The sequence below is a fragment of the Cebus imitator genome, unplaced genomic scaffold (assembly GCF_001604975.1).
Source record: "Cebus imitator isolate Cc_AM_T3 unplaced genomic scaffold, Cebus_imitator-1.0 Scaffold881, whole genome shotgun sequence".
NCBI lineage: Eukaryota > Metazoa > Chordata > Mammalia > Primates > Cebidae > Cebus > Cebus imitator.
The window spans coordinates 73,827-93,677 of NW_016108196.1; the positions used below are offsets into that span (position 1 = coordinate 73,827).

Sequence of the window (19,851 nt, forward strand, 5' to 3'; positions counted from 1 at the left end):
AGAGTCTGGATTATACCAAAGGGCAATGGGAATATGGGATGCTTTTAAACAAGGAAGTCACATCGTCCAATTTGTGTCTCAGATCCTTTAAGGTCACTCTGTGAAGAATGAATTCAAGTGGGACAGCTGGTGGCAGGTAGAACAGTTGGGGGCTAAGAAATTCAAATAAGAGACACGATGGTCCTTGTCTTAGATTGGGTTCCCTTGAAAGTAGAGTGTGAGGTTCAGAATTGGCTGGCAGGTTATTTATTAGGGATGTCATTCCTGGATCCCAGAATGGAAAGAATAAAATCAGAAAGGGAGAAAAAAATCAATAAAAGTTGCTTTAATGAGCTGGTTGCTGCTATGGGCAACTGGAGCTCATTTCTACTGGGAGCCCTCTAAGGAATCACGTAGAATAATGGTTCTTGAAGTGTGGTCTCTGTACCAGCATCCTCAGCATCACCCGGGAGCTCATTAGAAAGGCAGAATCTTGGATTCCACCCCAGACCTACTGAGTCAGAATCACTGGAGACAAGGTTCAGCAATGTGTGGTTTAATCAGCTCTTCAGGTGATTCTGATGCCTTGTAATGTTTGAGAAGAGTGGGCATAGAACAGGCCTCATAATTGCCCCACTGGATTGGAGGAAAGAGAGGCAGAGGCAGAGAATTTATACCCTGACTCCTGTCCCTCGGGATGGACAATTGTTTTTCACATGTCAGGCTTGCACCAGTTAGGTGGCTAAAGGATCATGGCTTCAGAGAAGGCCTGAGACGGCAAAGAAAGGGACCCATGCCCTTAGTGCAGTGTCCTGGCAAAGTGTGCAGAGGTGGAGCTGTCCACCACAGAGGTGCTGAAGTCGAGTGGACAGAGGGGCTGTGGCCCTTTCCCACATAACCAGACTACTCACTGTGACTGGGGTGTGGCAGTGGAGATGAAGAGAACTTGAGGATACGTTTTCAAGAAATAATCATCAGTACCTGATAAAAAGAGATAAAAGAAGAAGATATGAAAGGAAATTCCGTTTATCTTTTTTGAGGACCTTAATGGATGGTGGACAGGAACAGGTACCATTTTGGAAGCTTGAGTTAGAAGTACCTGTGATATAAGCTAGTGATGGGGGATATGGCGCTCCACATACCAAAGGAAGATAAAGGCAATCATCGCGATGGGAATGGGTGAAATAGCTCAGGAGGTGTGTTGAGTAAGTTGTGGAGAAGATTGAAGACAGCTCCCTGAGAAGTAGGAGAGGGGAGCACTGGGAGATCCTCTCTTTAATAAACAAGGAAAATAAGAATTGTCTTGATGGAAATTTTGGAAGGGGACAAAGGAAGGAACTGGGAGTATCTGAAACACACTGAGTACTCAGGAAATGCTCACTTTCATTACTAAGTGACTCATCTTGAGGGGCTTCTGCTTCTTTTAGGACAATTTCTTAGGCTGCCATTTTGTAAAAAAAAAAAAAAAAAAAGTCTAGGTCAAGTATTAATTATAGTTTCTTTAAAAAAGATCTCTACTTTTTAAAAAATAAACTGCTGCTTACTTTTTTAAAAATTGGGAACTATGTTGTCCCTAGGGATAATGGTCATTCCCAGTGCTTAGAGCATGTGAGAATGATGTCATTAGTTACATGTTAAACACTGGGTCTTGATTCAGACACTCCTCTGCCCTGAAATTTTAATCTTAGCTGGTGCTGCAGCTGTCTCAAAGTGACATCAACCCCCAAGGGACCATATGCCTGTTGTCTTCACATGAGGCTCTGGGTAGGCAAAGAAATTTGTTTAGAAACTTATTACAACTTTTCCCAGGAATCCGTTACCTCTAATTTTGCAAAACTCAACCCAAGCACATCCTTAAGGTGTCAGATCTGAAGGGTGTGACCTCAGGTCTTCTTGGTATTGTAAGTATATGGATGTTTCCAGTCTTACAATTCTTATTGTAACTCACAAGTTCACTTTTATGAAAGGGACCTACATATTGACTGGTACGTGATAAGAAATCACTTAGGGACTGAATATTTAAATTCATGACAGTCTTCTGTCAACATTGAAGGAAATATTTATGATTTGGCTTATTCATGCACTTGGTAAAATACAGCATTTTTTTTCAAGGTGGTCTCAAGTTGCATGGTATATCAGCCAAAGGTCAAATATCTGAACTGTTAATTATTCTCTTTGCTATAAAAATTAAGAAGTTCACTTACTGCTGAAGCTTCTTTCTTAGGTCTTCACACCACTGTATATCATTGGGGTATCTGAGGAGAGAGTTACAGTCTATGAGAAGAGGTGTACATAGGAAATCTCCTGGCTACTTTTACCCAGATCAGAAACAGTTTTTAAATATATAGGATAGTTATTCTAATTTAGGGACCATTTTCATCCATAACTACCTTATACTTACAATGTATCAATGGTTGTTTCTCATATAAACTTTTATGAAATTTTGAGGAACATTTTGTTGGATTAGAACCAAATTGAGGGAAGGGGTCATGGATCAACTATAAATTTGACATGCTTCCAGAGGAAATGCAAGAGATTTTCTACCTGTCCATTTGATGAGCAATTTCTTGCTTTTGGCAGAACTTGAGCCAAATAGAGCACAGAATGAGGATGGCTGCAGATTTCCCTTTCACCCCGGGGAGAATGATTTTGGCATATCTTCAACTTTGTCACCTACCCTTGAGGTTGACTGGTAACTTTTACTAGAAAACTTTCTCTATATAATCTCTACCATATTTATTTAAGATAATTTTCTCACCTGGAAACAGTCATTCTTTATTATCTTATTTTAAATGTATTTATGTTTTCTTAGCTACAGTTGTCTCTGAAAACTATCTACATGAGGTAACATTGCTTCTTAGTTAAGCAATATCTCAGAGACCCATTGGCTGTGTAAATTATTTATTTCATTTGCAAGTTGGTAACTTTTCTCATTAAAATATGTCAAAGCTAAACATACCTGCATTTACTAAATTAACCAACACTCCTACAGCACTTAATATCTCCACTGTTTTGAGAACTTTTCTAATCTTAATTTATTCGATCTTCATAACAATCCTTAAAAGTGAGTTCCATAATTATCTCCAATATTCAGATAAGAAACCTGAGACCAAGAGCCATTTTATGGTTTGAACAAAATTGCCCAACAGGAAATATCAGAGCTGGACATCAGGCCAATGTATTTAACACTTGGCTTTATGCTAGTAGCCATTATTTTCTGGTGCTTTTTCATTTGTAAATCTTTCTACAGAAAGCAAGGCTAGAAAATTAAAAGCAATGTTGTCTCCAGAAACACTGCAGTGAATTGCATCTCCAGCTGCTTCTTGTACCTTGACATTTTTCCTTCCTCCTTTGTTATTTTATGGCCAAAGTGACCTCCACCTTGGCTCAGACCATTTTAACATGCTTCTAAGCCCCTTGCTAACATAGGCCCTAACCATCTTCTTAGCCCATCGTGTGTGGTGGCTGGAGTTCCTATCTACCTCTAGCACATGGACCCACATTTCTGTCTTAAAATTAGGAATTCTGGTTCTTGCAAGGCTGACAAGATTAGCCTTACCAGGAATTTCCAAGTATTTACTATATGGTGTAGATAATTCCTCACCTCTCACATGGTTTATGACTGCCTCATTGAAAGTCTACCCTGTAATGAATCGTTCATCTGCTGGGAAAGATTTGGGGACTGGAATACTTTCAGATGCTACCTTTCCTAGGATAATGCATATCTTCTTTCTAAGAGATGTGATGCATGTTAAAATCCTAATGACTTATCTCAAATAATATGCTTATGCACCACATATATATGTGTGTGTGTGTGTGTGTGTGTGTGTGTGTGTATGTATAGAGAGAGAGAGAGAGAGAGAGAGATGGAATCTCTGTCACCCACGCTGGAGTGGAGTGGCACGATCTCAGCTCACCACAACCTTCGCCTTCTGGGTTCAAGCAATTCTCCTGCCTCAGCCTTCCGAGTAGCTGGGATTACAGATGTCCACCACCACATCTGGCTAATTTTTTAATATTTTTAGTACAGATGGGGTTTCATCATATTGGCCAGGCTGGTCTCGAACTCCTGACCTTGTGATCCACAAACCTCGGCTTCCCAAAGTGCTGGGATTACAGGCATGAGCCACTGCACCTGGATGGCAGATATGTTTTAAGTTAAGTCATGTTTATGTTTTAGGTAAGGATGAGTCTTTTCAGCATCTCACAACATTCACCAGATAAGCAGTCACTTAATATCTTATTTATTATAGGCACACTAGAAAACCTTCATGGTACCTCACTACAACGGTTCTCCATAGTCCCCCTTGGGCCTGCCAGGGTGCTGACACCAGGCATAACTGTTTATGTGTCCTCACCAGAATTTTTGGAAAAGTTCAGTCCCACATTGTATTCTTTATTGCCTTTAGGGGGTAACTATTATTTCTCCCTTTGTCTTCTCTTAGAGGAAAAATCAGCATCAAATGTTTTGACCAGTTCACACCCAAAATGAATACTTATCTTTGATAATTACTATTTAAGCCACAAATATATATTTGATCTGTTCTTTAAATGGTGATTCTGATTCAATTTTCCATTGAGTAAATTCCTGTATATTTTTGATAACACAATCAAAAGCAACATGTTCCCTTCCTTTGGTTTAGTCAAACTTCCTCCCTGGAGGCCAGTTTTTCCTAGTGCAAAGGGCTTTTACCTGCGACAAAAGCTCATTGATATGAATCAGAAAATGTTTCAGCAGTGAGATTACTGCCTTAATTTGTCCCAAACTGCCAATAGTGTTTTTATTGTCCCATGCACATAGAACAGCATTCATATTTTAATGTTCATTAAAATGAATCAGTTTCTTAAAATCACACCTTTAATCAGTTTTTGGTCTAGTCTTAATTGCTGGTGATATTTCTCTCTTTTCAGTTCCTCCCAAATTTGTGGTTCAGCCACGGGACCAGGACGGGATTTATGGCAAAGCTGTCATCCTCAATTGTTCTGCTGAGGGTTACCCGGTACCTACCATCGTGTGGAAATTCTCTAAAGGTATGGAGTTACTTGATCTGCTTGTTACCTGCCAAACAAATGCTATGTTCTAAATGATTGGATGAGCATTTCTAGATTTCCAGAGAGGTTTCTTGGAAGTCGATATGTACATGTTTCCACCAAGCCTACCATTGACTCCCAGGCATTCCTAGTCGTCTACCTAGGTGTTTTTATTCAGACTGACACTGTGTCTGTTCTACATAACGTGCCCTTGGAAAGACCTCAAAGGGATGGAAGGTCATTCATGCAGGTTGTTTCAGCACTTAGGAGGTCCTACCTTGCCCACCTGTGTTACATATCCATGGTCTCACCACTGCACACTCGCACATGAAGAGATGTGACTTTAAATTGTGAGAACTACTGATAGCTGGGAAATTATTTACCCAGTATTCAGATATATGAATCGGCTTAGAAAGTTAAAGATAATATCATTGATTGTTTTATTCCCTTGATTACCTTAGAATATACACATTACACATCATCCCCTTGGTATGCTCTTTTTAAAAACAAACACGCCCAACCAATGTCCTGTTGTGAGGGTCTCATGTTCCCTGCTTCTACTCCTAATCATGTTTCCTCTTCTAATGCAGAGAGTAGCTCCTGGGTTTTAGGTTTTCCACAAGTAGAAATGTATAACATGGAAACGAAGGGTGGAATCATTTTAGACTTTGGAAAAATAATTTCTGTTCATTTGATTAGTTTCTTCAGAAAGCTTTCTTAACAGTACTTGAAAACATATTGGAAGTTGTCTTTCTTTTCTCATTTAGACACTTGAATTCAGTTCTGTATTTATTAATACAAAAAAGTTGAGGGCCAAATATGTATTGGTGAGATCAAATAATCAGTCAATCACGATCTTTTTTTCCAACAGTCTAAAACATAGCATCTAAGTTTAATTATTGTGAGGTATTTGTATTCTTGTTGACTTAATCATGATTTATACTCTAGATGTTTCTTTTTAAAATAGCATGCTGAGGCCAGGCATGGTGGCTCATGCCTATAATCCCAGCACTTTGGGTGGCCAAGGCAGGTGGATCACCTGAGGTCAGGAGTTCTAGACCAGTCTGGCCAACAAGGAGAAGCCCTGTCTCTACTAACGATACAAAATTAGCCAGGCATGATGCTGCATGCTTGTAATCCCAGCTACTTGGGAGGTTGAAGCAGGAGAATTGCTTGAACCCAGGGGGTGGAGGTTGCAGTGAGCTGAGATCCCGCCATTGCAATCCAGCCTGGGCAACAAGAGCAAAACTCCATCTCTAAAATAAAATAAAATAAATAGCATGCTGCATTTTCTCATTATGAAAACAACAATGATCAAAGGAAAAACAAATGGTACCTTTGTTGCAACCCTCCTGCTATCTGTCTTTTGAGAAGGAAGGTAAAGAAGAGGGGAACAGGGTGCTAGACACTGATAGGGAGAACAACTAAATTTTTTTAAATCCCTGAGGCGACTCCCCTGTCACACAGCACATCCACTGTCCATGTGAAAAGGACTTCTTCAAAAATAAAAGCCTGTTATTCGGAGTCTCTGCCCCCATGACTTTTTATTTCCTGCCATATTTGAAGCTCCATCGTACATTATTACATGGAAACAGATAAACAGCATAAATTTAGTTTCTATCAAGATGCGTATTTGATATTATGGACATTTTCCATGACATTTGCCTTCTTCGACATTATTTTTAATGCTTGTCATTATACAGGTGTTCTCTCTCTCTCCCTGACGGTGTTTAAAGTTTTCACTCCCATAAATACTGCAGCAAATGAACACTCCTGTATTTTAATTCAACATGCATAAGTGTAAGTGAAGTGAAATGGCACCAGCCATATAGAAGGCTCTTACTCTGTACTGTCTAAGGTCACTTAGGCCACCAACAGTGTGGGTGGGTGTATGTGGCCCAGCATCCTCACCAACTAGATAAGATCTTTAAAAAAAAAAAATAGTCTTTACAACCTGATGGTTGAAAATGACTTCTCACTTTAATTTGCATACTTAGATTGTAAAAGTTGTGTGATATGTTTTATCTTATGTTAACTGACCACTTCTACTTCTCCTTTGGGAAATTTCTTATTCATGTTACTTGCTCACTTATCTCTATTTCTTTTTATTTGCTAGTATTTCTATATAGATTAAATAATGCTTCCTCTGTCTTGGATATTACTGACATTTATCCCTTCTTACCACTAGTTTAAAAATTAAGTTGTAGTAGTAGCTTTTTTGTCTTTAAATTTCATATGCAATATCAAGTTATCAAAGAAAAAAATTAGAAATTGCAATTTTTGAAAAAGCTGAATACCCCCAAAATAACATCACTCAAACATAACCAAAGATAATTGCTGCAAACATTTTTTGTCTCTAGCCTCTCAGTCCTGTACCCAAGCAATTGTATACCCATAGACACACATTACACATTTTTAAAGTTTTCGATCATATGATTGTTGCTAGCTTATAATCTTCTTTATTCAGTTAACAATATGCTATGTATGTCTTGCTGTAACAACAAATATGGTGGTTAATATGACATTTTAATGTCTGTGTGATGTTTATCTTAGCCCATCAGTAATTACATCTATCTAATTACTTTAGTTAAGATTGAGTTCATCCACTTAAATTTACAAGAGTTTATTTTTCTCATAAGGGGACTCTGGGTGTAGACAGCTCAGGACTAGTTTGTTGGCTTGGCTAAGTCATCAGGTGCCCAAACTCCTTATGTGTTAGGAAGAGTTCTGCCTCTCCTAGCAGCATTCCTCATTCTCAGATGATGGCCACCAAGCTATAGTGTCATCTTCCTTTCATATTTCCCTGGAGGAGGAAGAGCAAAGAGAGATGGCTGCCCCTCCCACATGAGTCACTTCCCTTTAAGGTCCTTTCCAGAATGTGCATCACAGAAGAATTTTGCCAGCACCTCCCTGGATCACTGGCCAGGTCGCCCCTGGCTATAAAGGGTCTGTAAGCCATCATGGACATAATGTGTGTTATTTTCCTAAGTCAGAGGGAGAGTTGGATACTTGCCAACTAGATATCTTCAACGCTACTGTTGAATGTCATATTTTTGAGTTTTGCCAGTTTTTCTCTTAGAAAAATATAATAATGACTTCTATCACATTTATCTTTGTATATGTGTTCGTTTTTCCCTGGGGATAAATTTCTATAAGTAGAGGTGCTGGCTCAAAATTAAATAATTTTTATGACTTTCAATATGTATTGATGATTTGCCAGCATTTTATTCATTTACGTATCCCACCTCAGTTTGCAGTAGTATATGTCACTTATAACCAAAATAATATGAATATTAGGCTTTTCTTTTTTTTACATTTTCCAACCTGACAGAGAAGCAATGTATATTGTTATTTTAATTATGCAAGTAATAAATCTACTACTTAAGATAAATCTAGCCTCGCTTATGGCACATGTTTTCTTTCATTGAAATGATCACTAAGAGCTGAAGTGTAGCTCCCTCATAAATGACAAAACTGTGTAAACACAATGGATTCAGCTTGTTTCCTTGAAAGATGCAACAATTTAATTCAGGGAAGGGAGAATTCCAGGGTAAATCACTGCAGTTTAAAGGTAGTTATTGCAGAAATGAAACAGTCTTTGCTAAAAAATAATGTCATTACATTTTTGACCTTGCATCTAGCTACACAAAGTCTAAGACATTCAATTCTCTTTCTCAATTTTGTTTTTTACATGAACAAATGAGGCCTCTTGTCTAAAAGAGATTTTAAAAAACAGAAATCAGGGCTTCTTTCTACGGTAGATCTTACCTGTACTCCCAGAGGTCCACAGCTTTATGCCATTCTCCAAACTGTATGTCACTTACAGTGGGGGGAAAATAGTTCCAGTCGTTGTCCTGAGGACCAGGGCCGTTTCCTTGTTACCTGCCGAGGAGCAAAGCGGGACTGCAAATGCAAGAGAATAGATGACACATCAGCCTGGGACCTGGCCTGGGCCTCCTTTGCTCTCTCTGGCTGCCCTTTGACCTCCAGGGATACTTGGTCATGGGAATGCCCACCAAGAAGAATCAGAGCATGCCTGAGGGTGACACTAAGGAAAATGGGGAGTAGTTTGCATTTAAAATAGCATCATCAGCATACCCCAGGAGTAAGTAAAGTCTGAGGAGAGACTTGAAAGACAGATGAGTGCCATCCTCCAGCCCTCAGAGGGACAGCTGAAGGTGAGGGGCCAGCTAGTGCTCAAGTTGGGGGTGGGAAGTGGGGTTGTGGGGAAGGTGTTGCTTGGAATGATCCAGGAACACCAAGAAGGATGCTGCAGCTGTGGCAGAGTTAGTGAAAGGAGATCCCGGGAGAGGAGACTCCTGCCCTGGGTCCCCATCAATCGTTGCAAGGACCTGCCTCTGCCCAGGTGGGATGTGGGCATGGTGAGCATGAAAGTTGTGATGGTGAGGCTGGTGATGCGCTCTCTTCAGCTGCTGCCGTGCAGAAGCCAGAAGTTAGGAGGCTAGCTGGGTAATTGAAGAGAGATGGTGTGATCTGCCTCATGCTTTAAAAGGATCACACTGGCATTCTGTTTTGAAAGAGGACTGTGTGGAGGACAGGAATTTCAGCTGGAGAGCTGTTCAGAGGCTTTGGCTAGGATGTGTCTGGGACCAGGGTGACAGCAGTGGAGGAGGGACAACTAGTTGGATTCTGAATGTCTTTGAATGACGGACTTACTATGGGTGTGACAGAAAGGGGGGAAACCCCAGGCAATGAGGAGGATGGAAGTGCCGATGACAGATAGGACACCTCCAGGAGGGCAGATCCGCGGTTGGGGTAAGATCAGGGTTTTAGGCTCGTGTCTTTGCGGACACAGCTGTCAATTTCCAGTATGTGCAATGATAATTTTCCAAATATTCTACTTTTTTGATGAATATTTTCTACATTGTCAGGGCTTAGACCCTCTGTGTTCTATTCTGCATCTGTGTGCCCAACTTTTCCAATCATCTCAGTTCTATGTTAGATTGATTGTGTGCTCAGTATGAGTTATTTGGCCATAGTGAGGAATATTTCATCCTCTTTCTGGTTTGCAATGGTTGTTCCTCACCTTTTTATACCCAAAGGACAGAGTATATGGTAGGATATTGGTGGCTTACACTATCTCCCTGGAGGGAGCACAGGCTTCCTGATTTCCCTGCAGAAGGAACTTAATTTTTTGCTTGTCTGCACCAAAGAGCTGACTTTGAAGTCTAGTTAATTTTTTTTCTTTTTTTTGAGACGGAGTCTTGCTCTGTCACCCAGGCTGGAGTGCAGTGGCTTGATCTTGGCTCACTGCAACCTCTGCCTCCCAGGTTCAAGCAATTCTTCTGCCTCAGCCTCCCAAGCTGGGACTACAGGTGTGCACCACCATGCCCAGCTAATTTTTTTATTTTTAGTAGAGACAGGGTTTTACCATGTTGGCCAAGCAGGTCTTGAACCCCTGAACTTGTAATCTGCCGGCCTCAGCCTCCCAAAGTGCTGAGATTACAGGCGTGAGCCACCGTGCCTGGCCCAAAGCCTGGTAAATTTACAGCCTGTATTTTGATGTTTTCTATTTGGGGTCAATTTTCCCATAGATGTGGTACATCTATTTAATATGTAGATTCAGATTATCTTTAAAAAAATTATTTTCCCATGAATTGTATCTCTAAGTATTTGTTCTCTTCCCTGCTTTCATTTTCTTCTTCAGGGTCACCAGCTGTGGTTCCATCAGATCGTCACCTATCCTCTGTAACTGTCATTTTCTCTCTGGCTTTTTTCAGCTCATTTATTTCCATTTTAACTTGTTCGATATTTTTTTATTTCTGTCCTCCATGTCTTTTCCCCAGCAAAGCCTGTTCTTCTTTGTGCCCACTCCAGTTCTGCCTTCACTGGTCTGAGTTTATATTTTTTCTCCTTCTTTCTCCAGCTCTGCCAGCTCACAGTTCACCGTCTTTAGCCATGGCTTTATAGACATGGGACTGTTTTATTCACAGTCTTCATCTAAGTCGTGATACCTGGTTTCTTGTTCTGTTTCTTTCTTCTATTTTTCTTATTGTATCTTTGCTAGAGACAATACAGTATTAAATACACTAGTCTAAAGACCCTCAGTGGATGACTGAACCATTGAGAGCACCAGACCCTACATATACTATGCTTTTTCCTATAAATGTATACCTATGATAAAGTTTAATTTATAAGTCAGGCACAGTAAGAGATTAACACAAATTATTAGTACTAGAATAAAATTATTATTACAATGTACTGTAATAAAAGCTATGTGAATGTGCTCACTCTCTCTCTCAAAATATCTTGTGAGGTTATCCTCACCTATTTTCAGACCGTAGTTGACCTCAGATAGCTTAAACCATGGAAAGTGAAACCATGGATTGGGGGAAATACTGTACTTACATTTGAAGAAAATCCGCGTCCCCAGAAAAAAAGATTGTTTTGTGCAAATGCCTGATTCCTCAGTTAACCCTACTTCTAAGATTCTAATCCACATCAGGCCTGAGGAAGCACCTACCTGCACCCGGCCGATGCACACTGTTTCCACTGATGGAGGCTTTGCCCTCACCTGTGACCCACTCTGCTGGGGCTTGCTGAAGTTCACAGTGGTGGTCCCAATTCCCTCATCTTCCTGCATGCTCTTCTGCTCAATTACCTTGTGGGTTTCCCATTTACCCGCTCCATAGTTGGAAGTTTAGCTATTCTCTAATTTCATAGGAAACAGAGGTTGTATTTTTCTAGGCTTCTCTCTCCCTTTTGCTTTCCTGTTGTTCCCAGGAAGAGAAGAAGAAATGCTAGTTTACGCCTCCATCTTTAAATATGAAATTCTATTGTTTATATACAAAGCTTCATTAAAGTTGGACTTGATTTTAGAAAAATACATGGAGTAGGAATCTAGGAGGAGGAGTAGAAATCATCAGGAGACTGGACTCTGAGCTCAAACCCCAGCCACAATGCAACACTGTCTGGCTGCATGACTGTATGTCAGTTACCTACCCCACATGAACCACAGCATTCTTGCATCTGAAACAGAGAAAATAAGGGGATAAATGTGAAGATTTCTAGATGACTCCTAGAAAGAATTTATTATGGCTCCTCGCACATAGCAACCAGTCAGTACCTTAGCTGATTTTTAAAAAAGGATTCTTTCATATTAGTTACATAATTACCTATTAGTTACAGAATTAGACATTGAAGTGCTAGTGGACTAGCCAGTTTTAACAAATCCTGACTAGGCAGTGATCTAGACCATGAAATTTCCATTGTTTTCATTGCATAGCCTTCTTCAACACAGAAATGAAGGAGTTAAGGAAAGATAACTGGATTGCACAGTGAACACAATTATGTGCAAATTTACAAAAGAAGTAACCTGGATGCTGTCTCAGTTCGGGTGTGGCGTACTATCAAGAAGGGATTTAAAAAAGGGAATCAGAGGGCATGCAAAATCTTTTGAAGCAATGGGCAAACTGAGCGGCCCTTTAAGCACTTAAGAAATGTGGGAACCATGAGATGCTCCTCCCATCACTGCTAACAGCTGCCTCTAGTGCTCAACCAGTGATTTGTAGAAGTTCTCCCACAGCCAGCCATAAACCTGATGTTTGGGGCTGACCCATCTATCAATTTGCTGCTTCTAAAGCAAAATAATGGCTTTTCCACCCTTGCACCTTCCAAATTGTTTTTAAGTGCCTCTCACTGGTAAAATGTAAACCAGAATCTAGTAACAGAGGAGGCAGGGAATGCAGTTTTCAGGCTTTCAAACCCTACAATTTAGGGCAGAGTTTAGAGGGAAAGTGGTAGTGCTAAAGATCAACATCCAGCATCTGACACACACTTTCTTGTTTTCCTTATTTTTTTATTTGAGATGGATTGTTGCTCTGTCACCCAGGCTGGAGTGCAGTGGTACAATCTCAGCTCACTACAACCTCTGCCTCCCAGGTTCAAGTGATTCTCCTGCCTCAGCCTACCAAGTAGCTAGTATTACAGGCACCCGCCATCACACCTGGCTATTTTTTTTTTTGTATTTTTGTAAAGATGGGATTTCACCAAGTTGGACAGGCTGGTCTTGAACTCCTGACCTCAGGTGATCTGCCTGCCTCTGCCTCCCAATGTGCTGGGATTACAGGCATGAGGCACCATGGCTGGCCAGTATAAACTTTCAGTGGCATAAATATTACCTGCGCAGCAGTGGAAGTTTCTTTCTCAGGGATTGGAAATAGCTCTCCAGCCTGGAACCAAGCCAGTAGTGTCTCAAGGCTATGCCTCTGTCCACTTCTGTATTCTTCTTTGTAACAGAACTCTCTAGCACTCCTTCACTGAATAAGCATTATATTTCAGCTGCTAAACCTTATTTAGGTGTAACTGCTGTTGCTATTATTGCTTTCTCTCTTCTCTTTCCATTGCCATCTCTCTTTTTACCCAGTGACTTCCTGCAATCCCCCAACTATTCTCAGAGAAGGAAACCCCCCTTCCTAAAGAAGAAAAACAAATTCATTCTTGAGAAAAACACCACTTTCTCCACAAGGATGAAAGGGATTGTGTTTTTGGTTTCTTGGTGAGAAGAAAGAACAGCTTACAGGCTGACTGCTGGTGGGCAAACCAGAGAGCCTAAAGAGACCTCCTTCCCATGGTCCTGTGACTCCAGTTTTATTCCACCCTACTAGGGAACCTCTCTGGATGAGCTCATTGACCAAGCTCTCATGGTCCTTGCATGCAGTCGTTTATACCCACATTCATGCAATCTTGTTTCACTTCATGTGCACAACAATCCTACCTCATATGTAAATGGATTCTTCTCCTCATTCATATATGATGAAATTAAGGAAGCAGAGAAAGTAAGCTGCTTGCTCTAAGGCACAGGCAGTTTGAGAGAGCATGAGAACCCAATCCTTTTGACTCTTAGCCAAGTGTCCTCTCTGCAGATCAGCAAAGACTTAACAGTGGAAGAAAAAAAAAAGAAACAATTTTCTTATTTGCTGCTGCCATCAAAGTGGGCTCACTTGGTGACAATCAGCCATTCTTTTCCCACTGTCCCATACCCTCAGTCCCTGGGAACATAGCTAGGCATATCTTTGCAATAAAGAAGAAAGGTGACCCAGCATTAATATAACTAGCAGTTCAGTGTGTGCCTTACAGGATGCTTTAACATTTTATTTTCATGTAACAGAGCATTGAAATTGTCCCCACTTGACCCCTGCAAGCCAATTAAAATTGACAGTATTTTAATTAATGACTGCTGGTTGCTGCCTTGTATCTTCTAGCTAATTACATAAAGTGCTTGCTCTCTGCTAAGAAGATTACAGGATTTTACATATTGATGCAGTGGGTTAAATTTTACTCTTTAGAATAAAGATGAATCTAAAGCAGATGACCAATAGATAATTCTATCAAACCCTGGCAAAGTCCACTTCCCTTAAAGTATACAAATGCTAAGCCTTGGAAACTGTAGTCCTCATAGTAGATGAATCAGTTGGCAGTGTGTTCACTATCATTCCGTTCAGTAAGCACAATTAGATCTTTAGATGCAATAACCCTTCAACTTAGGTTCATTTTTCTGGTGAAGAAAAGATTTAATATTTTCTTAAATGCATTTGAAACTTTATTTCTGTCTTCATTAGAACCTTTTAGTAATAAAGAGGCTTATCTCCGTCCAGATAGGAGTTAACAGGTCATCCTCTTCTGCTATTTAATTGAGAAAACTTAGCAATGTAGTTAAATTTTATGTTGTGATTCTTTAATATAAATGTTTAAATTATTAAAAGCATTTTTCTGGTGAAAATTATTTAAGGAAAAGAAAAGAATTGTGTTGTTGACATGGACATTCATGTAACTTTTTCAAACCATACCAGCATTTTATTTGATTTTCAGTTTCTTTTAAAATACAGTTTTATATAATTTGAAATTTTTAGATTACCTACCTTATGGTTACATTTTTTCAATCCTATATTTGATTGAGTTTTCAGGTTGTGTGTATTAGACTGAATCTACTCTCAATTTACAGTCAGCTTTGAGAAAGACATCAATAGTCTTTACAGATTTTCAAAGCGGGTAACAAATTTAAGCACTTAAATAAAAGTTGACATTCACTGCAACATGATCTGTATTCTTGTGGAATGGGAAAGACAGAGAGCCACATAATCTTAAAAGTATTAAATAATTTAAAACAGAATGTTAAAAAGCATAACAGTGTTGTTATCTTACTATAAGCCATACCATGATTCAAGAACTTTAATGCTTTTATCATCCTATGATGAAGGTTCTATTATTATTTCCGTTTTACAAGTTAAGAAGCTGAAAGATTATGTAATTTGCCTAATTTTTCACATATGTTAGGAATCTATTGCTGTGTAACAAATTACCCCAATTTAGTGGCTTAAGATAATATACATCTAACAGTTTCCCATTTCTGTAGATCTGAAATACACGTGTGGCTTAGCTGAGACCTCTGGTTCATGGTCTTCCTAACACTGCAGCTGGGATGCAGTCATTTCAAAGCTTAGCTGTGGGAGGGTCTACTCCCAAGCTTACTCCTGTGATGGTTGATAAGCTTTATTTTCTCAGACTGTTGACTGAAGACCACCCCCAGTTTCTTCCCATGGCAGCCTCTCCACAGAGAAGCTCACGACGTGGCAGCTGGAATTCCCCAGAGCTTGGACTGAGGGGGAGGGAGAGAGGGAAGGAGAAAAAGAACTGAGAGTCATGATCTTTTCAGCCAAAGCTCCTCACCCAGTATTTGTCACAGTGCAGGTGCTCAATAATTAAAGTCCATTTGCATAAGAACAAAGGATACATTATTTTATGTTTAGAAAATATTAGAAAGGCCATAATCCCTCAGAAGGTGTTTACTTTTTTACTGTTTAAATTTTTGACAAAAAATTCAGATTCCCTAATCCAAAACTCTCATGCTTTAAATCCCAATAAGTAAAGTAGTAAATAGCTTTCATTAATTATTTTTCAAAATCAACAACTCCAATACTGATGTATTTATTTTTTCTCAAGCATTTGAAGCCAAACACAATATGCTCATTCGTGTAATCCCAACACTTTGGGAGGCTAAGGTAGGAGGATCTGCTGAGGTCAAGAGTGCCAGACCAGCCTGGGAAACATAATGAGAACACATCTTTACCAAAAAATTTTAAAGACTTATCAGGGTGTGGTGGTATGTGCCTGTATTGTAGTGCCAGCTACTTGGGAGGCTGAGGTGGGAGGATTGCTTGAAACTAGGAGTCTGAAGCCACAGTGAGCTGTGACGGTGCCCCTGCCCTCCAACGTGGGCAATAGAGCAAGACCCTGTCTCAAAAAAAAGGTACCAAAATCTTCTGTGAACTTCCGTATGAATTAAGGGTTTTTGTTGTTGTTGTTGTTGTTTATACTTTAAGTTCTGGGATACATGTGCCAAATGTGCAGACTTGTTACATAAGTGTACATGTGCCAAGGTGGTTTGCTGCACCCATCAAAAAAAAATCTAGGTTTTAAGCCCTGTATGCATTAAGTATTTATCCTAATGCTTTCCCTCCCCTTGTCCCTCACTCCCTGATAGGCCCCAGTATGTGATGTTCCCTTCCCTGTGTCCATGTGTTCTCATTGTTCAACTCCCACTTATGAACGAGAACATGAAGTATTTGGCTTTCTATTCCTGTGTTAGTTTGCTGAAAATGATGTTTTCAAGCTTCATCCATGTCCTTGCAAAGAACATGAACTTATCCTTTTTTATGGCCATATAATATTCCATGTTGTAGATTTGCCACATTTTCTTTATCCAGTCTATCATTGATGGGCATTTACATTGGTTCCAAGTCTTTGCTCTTGTGATAGTGCTGCAATAAACATATGTGTGTATGTGTCTTCATAGCAGAATGATTTCTAATCCTTTGGGTATATACTAGTAATGGGATTGCTGGGTCAAATGGTACTTCTGGTTTAGATCCTTGGGGAATCTCCACACTGTCTTCCACAATGGTTGAACTAATTTACACTCCACCAACAGTGTAAAAGTGTCCCTACTTCGCCACATCCTCTCTAGCATCTGTTGTTTCCTGACTTCTTAATGATCACCATTCTAACTGGTGTGAGATGGTATTTCACTGTGGTTTTGATTTGCATTTCTCTAATGACCAGTGATGACGAGCTTTTTTCATATGTTTTTTGGCCACATACATTTCTCATATGAACTAAGTTTTAAATTCTCTACATTATAGAAGTTGCTCGTATAATTCTGAATTTTGCACATTTTGATAATTTATCTATTTCCAAGGAGGGAGAAGGTTTAGGGGTAAAAATGGTTGTCCTTTTAGTCACACTTTATAAAGTACTCATTAGCTGGGAGTGAGGAAAGCAACATATTGAAGGAATAATAAAATACTGTTGTGTTTGTATCCCTGACTTTATAAAGAGATAATAAAATACTGTTGTCTTCATGATTCAGTGGCAGAGATGAGTATTTGTGACAGAGACTGTATCATCTGCTGAGTTTAAAATATTTACTATCTGGCCTTTACAGAACAAGATTAACAACTTCTTCCTGAAAATTTTAAGCGTTTTTAATTCATGAACATGGTATAATGCTCTAATTTAGGTCTTCTTTAGTTCTCACAACTTTTACTACTTTCAATGGTCTGGTCTTACACATATTTTGTTAAATCTATTCTAAATATTTTATGGTTTTGTACAAATATATTTTCTTCTTAATTTTTATTTCCAATTGCTTGTTACTGCTATACATAAATAAAATTGACATTAATTTTTGTATATTGATGTCATATCTTATGACTTTACTTAACTCTTTTTATAGTTACAGTAACTTTTTTGTTTATTCTTTTTGATTATGTAGAAAATCATGTTATCTGTCAGTGAAGACAGATATACCCTTCTTTATCAATCTATATTCATTGGATTTCATTTTCTTATTTCATTGTTCTGTTAAAGTCTCCAAAACCATGTTAAATAAAAAGGGTGAGACCAGAAATCTTTGTCTTTTTCTTGATCTTTAGTGGAAAATAACTCAGTCTTTCACAATTAAGTATGATGTTAACTGTTAGTCAGTCACAGACACCTTTTATCTTATACTTTCACTCTAGTCCTAGTGTTCTATAAACTTGTATCAAGAATAGATGTTAAATTCTATAAAGAGTCTTTTCTTCTGTCATGTCAATTGAAGTGATCATATCATGTTCCTTTTTGGTTTGTTGATATGGTAAATTTTATTGGCTAAATTTTGACCAACTTGGCATTACTGGAATAAACTTCACTTGGTCATGATGTATTATTCTTTCACGTGTTGAAAAGTCTCATTTAGTAATATTTGGTTCAGGATTTTTATATCTATGTCATTATGGATTTGGCCTGCAGTTCTGCTTTTTGGTAAGATGTTTGTCTGATTTTGGTATCAGAATGATGCCAGGCTCATAACATCATTTGTAAAGTTTCCCACCTCTTGTATTTTCCAAAAGAGTTTGTGTAAAACTGATATGATTTCTTTTTTAAATGTTGAATAGAATTCACTAGTGAAGCAATTTGAGCTTTGAATGCTCTTTGCAGAAGTTTTTTAACCACAAATTTAATTTATTTAATACATATAGGACTGCTGAGGTTATCTATTTTTTCTCAATTAATCTTTGCTAGTTTTTAAAAGACAATTTATCTTTTTAATCAAAGTTGTCAAATGTATTGACACAAAGTTATTCTAAATATTTTTCTATTATCCTTTTAATGTAAGTAAGAGCTGTAGTAATGTCATCTTTTTTTGTAGCTTATGTATCTCTTTTTTTCTTGATCAATCCAGCTAGAGGTCTATTTATTATAAGCTTCTTTTCGAAGAACCAGCTTTTGGTCTTACTGATTTTCTCTATTGTTCATCTGTTTTGTATTTCAGCAATTTCAATTTTTCCCTTTATTGTTACCTTCCTTCTCTACACTTTAGATTGTATTTCCTCTTTTAGTAATAGCTCCTTAAGATGGACTTAAAGATAGTTGACTTATGATTTTTGTTTTCTAGTGCTAGCATTTAATGGTACAAACTTTTGCCTAAGCATTTCCTTTAGCTGCATCTCACAAATTTAATATGCTGCTCTTTCAATTTTATTCAACTCAAAATATTTGTTTCTAATGTCTTTGGTGATTTCTTCTGTACTTATAACTTATTCAAATGTGTATTCTTCAATTTTCAAATATTTGGAATTTTTTCAGATATATTCTGATTATTGATTTCAATTTTAATTTTGCTGTGGAAATAGAACCTACTTTGTAATTTTTCTTCATATTGCATTTGTTGAAATTTGCATTATGACCCACAATCACAATGTTGTCTCTTTTAATCACTGTCTTAGAATATTTAGGCTGTTATAGAACAAATTACTGTAGACTTAGTGACTTACACAACAATTTATTTCTCATAGTTTTGGAGGCTGAAGGGGTGAGATTAGGGTGCCAGTGTGGCCAGGTTCTGATGAGAGCCCTCTTCCCGGCTACAGACTATAGTCTTCTCTTTGAATCCTCATGTGGTGGAATGAGAATGAGGATTCCTTTTATAAGGGCACTAACCCCATTCATGAGGCCCCACCCTCATGACTTAATCAGCCCCCAAAGACTCCATCTCCTAATGCCATTCTATTGGACATTAAGATTTCAACATACAAATTTGGGGGATTAATAAACATTCGATCCACTGTAATGATTGTTTCCTGGGCACTCAAATCTAATATGTACTCTGCTGTTGTTGGATATAAAATTCTATAAATATCAATTAAGTCAAATTGACAGTAGTATTAAAGTCTTCTATGTTTTAAATATTTTTTCTTCCGCTTTTTCTATTCTCCTGAGACTATAATTACTAAATGTTAGAATATTTAATATTGTTCCAAAGCTCTAGGCTAATCTATT

General features: G+C 38.5%; 1 protein-coding gene across 1 annotated transcript in view; it reads left to right on the forward strand.

The window, feature by feature from the left end:
• LOC108298073 (Down syndrome cell adhesion molecule-like) overlaps window positions 1-19,851 on the forward strand; it is a 210,908-nt gene that overhangs the window by 46,875 nt on the left and 144,182 nt on the right. Inside the window, exon 7 of the mRNA XM_017520774.2 lies at window positions 4,891-5,010. Coding sequence (XP_017376263.2) covers window positions 4,891-5,010 — 120 coding nt within the window. The remainder of the gene's footprint in view (window positions 1-4,890; window positions 5,011-19,851) is intronic.